At 41.8% G+C, this 11724-nt stretch overlaps 1 protein-coding gene across 1 annotated transcript in view; it reads left to right on the forward strand.

The window, feature by feature from the left end:
* The window catches only part of Acer2 (alkaline ceramidase 2), a 43697-nt gene that overhangs the window by 12193 nt on the left and 19780 nt on the right, over positions 1–11724 (forward strand). The window contains exons 2-4 of the mRNA XM_013020744.1: positions 2479–2593; positions 3354–3495; positions 10965–11102. Of these exons, the coding sequence (XP_012876198.1) occupies positions 2479–2593; positions 3354–3495; positions 10965–11102 (395 nt within the window). The remainder of the gene's footprint in view (positions 1–2478; positions 2594–3353; positions 3496–10964; positions 11103–11724) is intronic.

The following is an 11724-nucleotide window of genomic DNA, read 5'->3' on the forward strand; positions in this document are numbered from 1 at the left end:
TGGTTCCATATCTTAGCTATGGTAAATAATGCTGCAATAAACATAGTTGTGCTGGTAGCTTTAGTGTGGTCTTGTTTGTAAACATTTGGGTAAATGCCTAAGAGTGGGACAGAAGGGAACCTTACTTCATTGTTGGTGGGAATGTAAACTTGTTCAACCACTTTGGAAAGCAATATGGAGGTTACTCAAAAGACTTCACATAGAGCTCCCCTAAGACCCAGCAATCCCATTCTTAGGCATTTACCCAAATGTTTTTGTAAAATATTTTATTGACACCATTTAATTGTTTATTTTCTATGTGCCCACGCTGGCCTTGATTCTTACACTTCCTACTTGATGGGTATTTTAAGTACATGCCACTTTGCCTGACCAATGATATTTTAATAGTTTTCAAACAACAGTAATTTGAATATATTGCATTAAGGCATAAGATGTATCATTAAACTTACAAAAGCCAAATGTCCTGTGAAGACAGAGGCTTAAATCTATATTAAGTCGGCAAGGTGAATGATATGATCTCCTTTTTGTCTTCAGTCAGTCCTGGGGCTTGAACTCAGGCCTAGGCACTGTCCTTGAGCTCTTCTGCTCAAGGTTAGCTCTCTACTACTTTTTCCTTTTTTTTTTGGCTCCTGTCATGGGGCCTGAACTCTGGGCCTGGGCGCTGTCCCTCAGCTCTTTAGCTCAAGGCTAGCACTCTATCACTTGAGCCACAGCGCCACTTCTGGCCTTTTTTTTTTTTCTTACGTGGTACTGAGGAATCGAACCCATGGCCTCATGCATGCAAGGCAAGGGCTCTACCGCAGAGCCACCTTCTCAGCCCCAGCTCTCCAATGCTTTGAACCACAGCTCCATTTCCAGTGTTTTGGGGTGGTTAATTAGAGATAAGAGTCTCATGGAAACTTTTCTTCCTGGGCTGTCTTTGAACCATAGTCCTCAGACCTCAGTCTCCTGATTAGCTAGGATTATAGGATAATCTCATTTTAAAGCTGAGAAAAAAGGGTTTTAATTAGGAGGGAAGCTGATGAGCAAAGATTTGCTTTGACGGCAGAAAATTTTCAAGTGCTGGAAAATATATTTTTTTTCTACCCATTTTTTCCCAATGGCCATTATTTTGTACAGGCCTCATTTTTAGGGGGTGGCACTAGGGTTTGATCTGGGGCCTGTGTGCTTGCTAGGCAGGTGCTCTACCCCTTCAGTCACTCTGCTAGCCCCTGCTCTCCCCCCCTTTTTTTGTCAGTCGCGGAGCCTGAACTCTGGGCTTGGCCTCTATCCTCCAGCTCTTCAGCTCAAGGCAAGCGCTCTACCACTTGAGCCACAGAGCCACTTTTTTTTTAACTTTTACTGCTTATGTGGTGCTGAGGAATCGAACCCAGGACTTCATGCATACAAGGCAAGCGCTCTACCACTGAGCCACCTTCCCAGCCCCACTGCTTCCCCTTTTTGAGATAGAGTCTTGCCTTATGCTCAGGCCAACCTGGACCATAAACTTCCTATTTGTGCTTCTCTGTATAGTTGGGAGTAAAGGCACAAGCCACTGCATCCGGCTCTTATTGGTTGAGTTAAAATCTTTTTTTTTTTTTTCCTTCATATGGAATCCTGTGAATGTTTTTGTCTAGGCTAGCTTGAACCATGATCCCTCAATCTTCACCTTTCAAGTAGCTAGGATTGCAGGCCCCAGATACTGCTCAGGGATTAGGCATCATCGTGTGTGTGTGTGTGTGTGTGTGTGTGTGTGTGTGTGTGTGTGTGTGTGTGTGTGTGTGTGTGTGTGTGTGTGTGTGTGTGTGTGTTCTGGGACTTGAGCTCAGGGCTTGGATTTTATCTCTTAACTTTTTCACTGAAGGTCAGTGCCCTACCATTTGAGCCACAACTCTACTTTTGGCTTTTTGCTAGTTAAGTGGAAGTAAGAGTCTCATGGACTTTCCTGCCCTGGTTGGCTTTGAACCATGATCCTCAGACCTCAGACTTCTTAGCAGCTAATGTTGTAGACATGTAGTTGGTCCGTGAAAGTCCTTCTAAGAGCTGTGTCTGGCTAGGCATCATCTTTTAAAATGGAAATGAGAATAAATGAGAATGCTTCATAATTAATCTGTACAGAAAAAGCAAAAGTTAATGTTACTTTGAGTCAGGAGTAGGGCCTGCATAATTTTCATAGGTAGCACTGTTTGTAATTTCCCCCCTAAGTGGTAGAGATTGAAGGAAGGGTTTTTGAGTGGAACATGTTGCTATAATCCTGGCTGTGTTTGCATTGTTTCTAGCTATTCCTGTTGTCCAGAGGCAACCAGGACTCCTCCATATGGTCATTAAAGAAGTTTTAAGTTTTCCTGGCTGTGTATCTGCAATGTTAAAAGTGCTCAAGCTTAAACAAGATGTATGACTGCATCCATCCCATTTTGCAAAGTACACATTTGGAGCAAGCCTCTGTGTTATAACCTTTTACTTAATAGTCACCTTTCATTTCCCTTTGTTTCTCTCCAGATCAGCAACGTCTTGTTTTTCATTTTACCTCCTATCTGTATGTGCTTGTTTCGTCAATATGCAACGTGCTTCAACAGCGGCATCTACTTGATATGGACTCTCTTAGTTGTAGTGGGTAAGTGCGGGGGGTGGGGGGGGGGGGGGGGGGAGAGGGGGGGGCACATGGACTGAAAGGGAGGAAATGGGATTCCACAGGCTTCCTGTCTCTTTGGACATAGTGTTTTGTAAACCAAAGTCACTCTGACGTCTTAGCAATTGCCCCCCTGATGGACACCAAAAAGAGTCTTTTCAACTCAGGCTTGATAACAAGTCTGCCTGGAACTATCACATAACTGCATTGCAGACTGATTTGGGGGACTGACAGTATTGGTGCTGTGCCAGTGCAGCTTTCTGGAAGCTTCCAAAGAAAGTCATGTGAAACAATTGAACTCTGATAAGATGTGGTTTCTAATGGACTTAAATGAAAAAAAAAATAGATATTTGGTCCCTCATTGTTCAGTGAAATATTTGTGTAATTTCCATTTCCTCTTCCAGGCTGTTCAGGAATTCTTAACAGTGAGATAATGTTGACTTTTATTTACTGCCTGTTCTCATGAAAGCTCAGTGGATAGAGCCAGAGTGTTTTTACTGTGGGATTACTTAAATTTGATAGGCTAATACCAGGCCCTAACTAAAATTCCCTGTCTAGTTTTGAAGCCTGCAGGCTGGGTGGTGTGAGTTTCTTTCTAAAGTTTCTTTTTTTTCAAAGAGAGAGTGATCTAGTGATTTCTGATAGCAGCTAGTAAAGTCTCTTTAAGCAATGTGTTGAATTTGTGAGTTAGTGCTTCTGGGCTGACTATTTTTTGTGTTTTGTTTTTAATTGTAATCGATTCTAGGAATTGGATCCGTCTACTTCCATGCAACCCTTAGTTTCTTGGGTCAGATGCTTGATGAACTTGCAATACTTTGGGTTCTGATGTGTGCTCTGGCCATGTGGTTCCCCAGAAGGTATCTACCAAAGATTTTTCGGAATGACAGGTAAGCTCATGCTTAAATGCTTTTACAATTACTACTAGGTGCAGTCCCCAAGATAACTTAGCACCAAGAAAAACAGCACACAATTAAGTTCTACCTAGTGATGAACTTACTTAATTAATAAACTTGTTTAATAACTTGTTTAATATATTTGCTTAATGTCCACTGATTTTTTAATGATCTGACAGTATAATCAAACTGAGAGATAAAAGAGGAAACTTAAGTAATATTTGGGAAAGCATATATGTAATGGTAGGGGCAAAAAAATAGCTGACTTGTTCACTTATGAACAAGTGTGGAAAGACTCATTGGGAGAGACATATCTGGGCAGTAGTTTAAAGACCTTTGATTTCCTGCCTAAATGTTTCCTTGAGTGTCACCTAATTTTACCAGTTTTATACATATGGAAGTAGAAAGTCTGATTATCTTATTCTTGAAGTCATAGGATAAGATTTAAGATTTGTATCATTGTTTTACATATGATCAACATACACAATACACTTGCACTCATATATATATATATATGTATATACACATACATACTTCTATTTGTACACACACACACACAATCTCCAGCTGGAAATCAGAATTCAGGAAAAGATGCATTTTTAGTATCTTGCATGCTAGGATTATAGTGTTTTTGAACACTTATTTTGGACCGTATTTTTTCGAAACACTGAGATACAGCTGTAAACAAAGTGGCAACATTTCTGCCTCTCATGAATTTCCCCTAATTTGGTAGTAGAGCACCAACAGAGAAATACCCTTATGTTGGAGTTTGAGTAGACAGGGTGTTGCCATGACATCATGCTGATGTAGTTAGGCCACAGAAGTCCTCCTAATTACTGTGTGAGGTTTGTTGCTGTCTGAAGGTACAGGGGAAGTCAGCCTAATTCAGATGAGGAATGTGCTCAGAACACAGCATCTGCATAGTTCTCTGCAGGACACTCTGTTTTGTCAAGTTATATACAGAATATTGATAAATAGTCTAAAAATATGGGTACAATGAAGCAAGCTGTGCCAGCCCAGGGAAGAGATCCCAGGAAAAGAATTCATAATGTTTTTTTTCTTCAATTTTGAAAAGGAATAGCAGCTACATAGCTATTAAAGACTAAGGCTGGACTTCAGGAAGGACTCAAGTGTTGGAGCACTTGCTAAGCAAGTGTGAGGCCCTGAATCCAGTTCCCAGGAATTCACATACACACTCTCACACTCACACACATATACTCCAAACCAAAATGAAAAAGACGAAGGTTTTTTGGAGGCACCTGAGGTGGAAGAGTATCTGAAAAGCACATGGAAGCCAGGTGCTGGTGACTCATGTCTGTAATCCTTGCTACTCAGGAGGCTGAGATCTGAGGATCATGGTTCAAAGCCAACCCAGGCAGGAATTCAGAAACATTGAATTTATTCTCTGTATTCTCTTAGACCACAAGAGAATAAAATTAGAACCTAACACCAAAAGCCACCAAAGAAAATCCTGTAACACATATAGACTGAACAACTGTTGAACTACTTTTGGGTCATGGAAGGGAAGAAATTAAAATGTTTATGATATCTAACAAAAATGAACATACAGGGACTGGGAAGGTGGCTTGCCTTACATGCCTGAGGCCCTGGGTTAAATTCCTCAGCACCACATAAGCAGAAAAAACTGGAAGTGGCTCTGTGGCTCAATGATAGAGTGCTAGCCTTGAGCTGAATTGCTGAAGAACAGCACCCAGGCCCTGAGTTAAGGCCCCATGACCGACCAAAAAAAAAAAAAAGTGATTTCCTGTTTAGAATGAATGACCCAAGCAGGGTGCTGTTGACTGATGCCTGTAATTCTAGCTACTTAGGAGGTTAAGATCTAAGGATTATGATTTGAGATCAGCTCAGGCAGGAAAGTCTGAGGGACTCCAGTTAACTAGCAAGAAATTGAAAGTGAAGATATGGCCTAAGTGGTAGAGCACCAGCCTTGGGTAAAAACAAAAAGCCAAGTAAGAGCATTAGGCCCTGAGTTCAAGCTCCAGTACTTGCATGCACACACACACACGCACACACACACACACACAAGAATGCTCTAACCTCCTTTGTAAATATGTTTATGTATGTGTTCAGGAGGATGAACACACCACCGTCCTGTCCCTGCCTGTTTTGAGTTGCGGTATAGTGAAGAGCTTCCACTTTTATCTTCCATCTGATTTCTTTTAACAATTTAATTTTTAAGATGAAGAAATCCCTTTTTTATTGAGGTAAGGAGAAAGCATACTTTAAATGGAATAGGTATATAAACTTTCTCCTGGGAAGCGGGATTTGAATTAGTTTTGTCTCTAGTATCATTTAGCAATTAGGAGTTCCCTCAAGAAAGATATTCATAAAAAAAATGATGTTGAGCTCTTGTGGCTCATGCCTGTGGCTCAAGCCTGCAATCTTAGCTGCTTAGAAGGCTGAGATCTAAGATTCGCAGTTTGAAGCTGGCCCAAGTAGGAAAGTCTGTGAGACTCTAGCTTTAGATGTGGCTCCAGTGGCAGTGCCAGCAGTGGGCAAGTAAGCAAAATAAACCAGAGTTCAAGACCTTGAGTTCAAGTGCACACACACATACACACACACATACACACAAAAGAAAAAAAAGAAGAAAACGAAAGCAAGTATGTTCTTCTCCATCCTGCTGATGCTTCTTTTTTACAGAGAAAGTTTGCTTTACTTTTTTTTTTTGTGGTACTAAGAATTGAACCCAGGGCCTTGCGTATACTTACTGTATGCATTTTGTTCCAGAAAGTGTGTACTTTCAAATGTAGCCAGGTTGCTTTAGACAGTCTCCAGCTTCTAGTCTTATTCTTTGGTTTCTGTGCTCAGCTTCAGCAGCAGGCTGGTGAGTTCAGGGTACAGGTGGAAAGAGGAGGCAGCCCATGAGGTTTTGCAGGTAGAGACTTTTTGACCCTGCTTGAAAATCAAACCATTTGCCTTTTTCCAGTATCTCCCAACTTAAAACATGACCAGCAGTTGCTTCTGTCCTTTACCTGCACCTGGCATGTGTTAGGCTGAGAGCGAAGAGGCTACTCTTCCCTCAGAACTTAGAAGTGGGAGTAAGGGTTTTACTTATTTGTTTATGAAATTTGGGAGATCTGGATCAAAATTCATCTTTGCCTTCTTCCTTTGCCGCCTCTTCTTTCTTCTTTGCTTGAACTCAAGACCTCACTTAGCTTGCTTGCTCACAACTGGCCCTCTACCACTGGAGCCATGCCTCCAGCTTGACATTTTACTGATTAATTAGAGACAGGGTCTCCAACTTGTTTCGGAACCTTTCTGCCAAGTCCTGGCTTCCTGAGTAGCTGGGATTTTAGGCATGAGCCTTGGAGAATGATATTTTGAAGCCATGCCCAGCAGAAAAGTTAAAAACAACAACAACTCACCTTAGGGTGTTTGAGATAATCTTGAAAAGTACTTGTTAGCCCAGTGGTCCATGTGGTCACTTAGCTCACGTTGGTATCAGTGGCCCTTTTTTGAGATATAAGTAAAATCTCAGGACTTAGAACTGAACTCAGGGCCTGAGTGCTGTCTCTGAGCTTTGTTGTTTTTCTCCCAAGACTAGTGTTCTACCATTTGAGCCAGTTCCACCTCCAGCTTTTTGGTGGGGCTGGCTTCAAATCACAATTCTCCTGAGTTGCTAGGATTACAGGAGTGACCCACCAGTGCCCGGCTCCCACTTCATTTTTGTTTTTTTTTTTTTTTTTTGAGTCATGAATAGCAAGGGAGCAGCTTAGGATCTGCATATCATTAGTTCACTTGCTGGATGATGTGTGTCCAGTACCTTAATCTCTTTGGGCCTTAGAACCTTATTTACAAAATAACAGTGTAGCAGCACTAAACTATTGAGGTCTCCCTCAGGACCAAATGCCATAGAACCATGACTGTGAAGGGCTGGCGTCTCAGAATAATTCGTATTTTGATTTTAACAGGTAGCTTAAATAGTGAGACCTGTCAGGGACATTTCTAGTTTTTAAAGGCCATGTGGGAAATTTGTGCACTTTGGCTGGAAGTCACAATGGCAGGTTTCACCATCCATATATTCCCTTTCCTTTAAGAAGGGTAAAGGGACATTACCAAACATTCGACAGATTTTGAGAGGGTAGAAAATTCCTGCTTTAAAGGGTAGGTGATGAGAGCAACAGCAATAGTTTTATTATTATACTATGATGACTGTGCTGTAGGGTTGCTAGATTTTGTTTGGATAATGCAGGAAAAGGGGGGAGGTACTAAGGGCTCTGGAGTGAGAATATATGGGCCAGAAAGTTGAATACAGGGCCACAAACTGCTGGAAGGGATGTTGTCACCACAATTTAAAAAATGCCCTATCAGGACTCCTGGATCCTAGAAATTTCTAGCTCTCTTGTATGTAGGGCCTCTGGAAACCCTGGAGTATGCTGGGCAGCTGGCTTTCTGTTTGGCCACATGACCTCTATTTACTTCTACTGTTTGTAGAACTGAGTGTGTTCACAGGATGTTCTTATGGGTCAGTACATTCCAACACATCTCTGGACCCAATGTATGTATGTATATGTATGTGTGTGTGGGGGGGGGGCGTTGTATTTGTTGTTGGTGTTCTGAAAGAAAGCATGTGCCTTTAAATAATTCAGCAATCCATACGGGGGGCTTTGGGGATTGTAGCACCAGTTGTAATCAGTCTGATCCCTCAGTATGGTTCTCCCAATAACAGTGATATTACTAAAATAGTATATATTCTCATTATGATAGGAAAGATGGAAGTAAAGGACTTTTAGCACATAACTTGTACTAGGCACTGTCTTAAGTCATTAATACTCACCAGAACACCATCATGGTGATGTTTTAGGAAGAGTTATTATTGGTTCCACAACTACCCAAGTGGTGAGGAAAGGATTTGAATACAATTGTCTACTTGAAGAAACATACATACATATACATATATATCTTTCCCCCTCCTGTGTCAGTCCTGGGGCTTGAACTTAAGGCCTGAGTGCTGTCCCTGAACACTTTTTTTTTTGGGTCCAGTCATGGGGCCTGAACTCTGGGCCTGGGCGCTGTCCCTCAGCTCTTCAGCTTAAGGCTAGCGCTCTACCACTTGAGCCACAGTGCCACTTCCTGCTTTTTTCTTTTTGCTTATATGGTGCTGAGGAATCGAACCCAGGGCTTCATGCATGCAAGGCAAGCGCTCTACCAGTAAGCCACCTTCCCAGTCCTCCCTAAACTTTTTTTACACAGGTTAGCACTCTACCACTTAGCCACACCTCTGCTTCTGGCTTTTTGGTGGTTAATTGGAGATAAGAGTCTCAAAGACTTTTCTGTCTAGCCTGGCTTAGAATGGCATTCCTCAGATCTCAGTCTCCTGAGTAGCTAGGATTACAGATTTGAGCCACTGGCAGCCTGTAAAACTGGGCGGTTTTAATTGCTCTATTGGTCTTTCTAATCTGGGCCTGAACTCTAAATGGTGCTGCACTTTGGAAATTTCTGATGAGATATTTTATCCTATATAAAAAATTTTAAAATACTTTTTAAAAGACAAGAAGAAAGTAGAATGAAGTTCAGACAAAAACATGAAAAATGGGGGGGAGGCTGGGAAGGGATGGGAAGGGTAAACAAAGGAGGAGGCTGCAATGCTTGGTAAGAAATGTACGTATTATCCTGCCCATGCAATTGTAACCCCTCTGTACAGTATGTTCACAAATAAAATAAAATAAAATTAAAAAAAAAAAAACATGAAAAATGTAAGGGACACAGGGGAGATAGTGAGAAGGTAAAGCAATGTACATAATTAGTATCCCAGAATGAGAGAAGAGAGAATGGAAGAGAAACAAACACCCAAAAAGGACAAAAAGTCCTGATGTGTCAGAACCTTACACCCAGTGCCCAGCAAGAGTAGCTGTGGGTCATGAAGAAAGGCTGTGGCCGTGGTCCTCAGTCTTGGCTGGAACAGGCAGCTTCTCAACCAGTAGCCAGCTGAAGAATGCTGACCAAGGTCAGGAGGAAAACACAATTCTCCTGAGAATTTGCTGCCTGGACTTTCCCCCACACATCTTTTTCTCTCTGGTAAAAGTTCAGAACTACACACAATGCCTGTTCATTCCACTCAGAAAGCTGGCAGCTTGATCAATGATTTCCTGTGCCTTGATGATAAATGGTTTTCCTATTTAAGAGATAAATTTGTATTTTGGAAGTTCAAGGCCCTTTGATTTCTTTATAATAGAATTTCATTCAAATTAGCTTCCTAACTGTGACCTGTTCCAGGGCTTACGGCCAAAGCAAATTCTGCTAATGAGGAAGAACAGAACTTCAGGAAAATCATGTGTTCTTCAGTCTCAGTCATGGATGGGGCATTAGAAATGCTGTGGTCTGACCTTTCACTTTATAGATCAGGAAATGGGGTTCCTGGGAGGAAAGACGAATATGTCTAGGATCACGTCGGCACTGCTCACACTTCACTGAGATGAAAAGTTTGTGCAGGGTGTGAAGAGAGAGTCAGTGTTTTTTCCAAGATCTATTATGTCAGAAAATTGTCAAGCTGGGCTCCCAGTGGCTCATGTCTATAATCCTAGCTACTCAGGAGATTTGAGCTCTGAGGATCGTGGTTTGAAGCCACCCTGAGCAGTAAAGTCTGTGAGACTCTTATCTCTACCTGACTAACCCAAAGGCAATTGGAGCTGTGGCTCAAGTGGTAGAGTGCCAACCTTGAGCAAAAAAGCTAAAGGACAGCACCTAGTTTCTGAGTTCAAGCCCCAGCACCAACACAACAAACAAAAACAAAAAACTTTGTCAAGACAAATTTAAGTGTATGCTAGATTTGTAGGTTGCCAGTAGGTAGTAATATATTAGAAGAATTTTCATTTTGCATGCTGGTCATGTAGGACTTTTTTTTTCTGTTAAACTGAAAACCTTATAGTTTATTAATGGTCTCTGCTTTTCAAATAAAAGTCACGCATGCTCACCTAGTGGAACGGGGATTGGCAGGCTATGTACCCTGGGCCAAATGGAATCTGTTTTTGCAAATCAAATTTTATTGGCATAGACATGCTTAATCATTAACTTATCTTCTATAATGGCAGAATGAAACCCTTAAGACCCAGAAAACCTAAAATACTACCTGACTCTATGGAAAAAGTTTGTTTAAATGAACATGTAGAACCATCTGAAAGAAATACAGAGAACTAAGGCCAGAGAAATGATTCTCACTCTCTCACCCCCAGATACAAAGGTTAACTTCAGTCTTGTCATTTTCATGGCCGAACCTTTGGGAAATCTCTGATTATTTCCAAAGAATAAATTCCTAGGAGTTCAATTACTGAGCCAGTGAGTGTGAATGACTTTTAGATCCTTAGGGCAAAATTTTAGATACTTAGGGCAAAATTTCTTTTCAACTTACGTGGATGGCAGTGTCTGTTACCTTCTCAACCTTAATAGACAAACTAGCAGGAACTCCTTGGTTAATGGATGTGCTTTTCCTTCTGCTGATTCAGGGGCAGGTTCAAGGCAGTGGTCTGCGTCCTGTCTGCAGTTACAACATGCCTGGCATTTGTCAAGCCTGCCATCAACAACATATCTCTGATGACCCTGGGGGTTCCCTGCACTGCACTACTCATTGCAGAACTGAAGAGGTGGGTGCCATTATTCCTGACTACTCCTTAGGCTTCCACCTGAGATGGGAGTACTCAGCTCCATGTTCCTGGGTTGCCCTCTGGCCTGGAGGAGGCATATTATTCTGTGGAAAGAGTTAATTCCTTCCTGATGCATTGGGACAGGTTTGATGGATTAGTTCAAAGTATGATTTGTTTCCAGAAGAAGGAGTAGCAGCTCTTTAGTGCATGTCTGACATCTCAGTGATTAAAAACTGGCTCATCAGGAACGCCTCAGCCCCAACACCAAGCTTCTAGACTTAGTACTGTAGAAAGGAAAGTTTCTTTGTCCATGCAACAAGAAAAAGGAGACACACTAACACTCACCCTAAGCCTAACTCTAACCCTAAAACTAACCCTCACCCTAACCCTAACTCTAACCCTAATCCTAAACCTAAATCTGACCCTAACCCTAATCTTAAACCAAACCCTCACCCTCAACCTCACCCTCAACATAGCCCTAAACCTAACAATAACAACCTAACACTCACCCTAACTATAACCCTCATCCGAACCCTAACCCTCACCCTAACACTTACCCTCACCCTAACACTAACCCTGACCCTAACACTAAACCTCACACTAACCTTAACCCTCACCCTAA

This window comes from Dipodomys ordii, unplaced genomic scaffold (genome assembly GCF_000151885.1).
Source record: "Dipodomys ordii isolate 6190 unplaced genomic scaffold, Dord_2.0 Scaffold53, whole genome shotgun sequence".
Classification (NCBI taxonomy): domain Eukaryota; kingdom Metazoa; phylum Chordata; class Mammalia; order Rodentia; family Heteromyidae; genus Dipodomys; species Dipodomys ordii.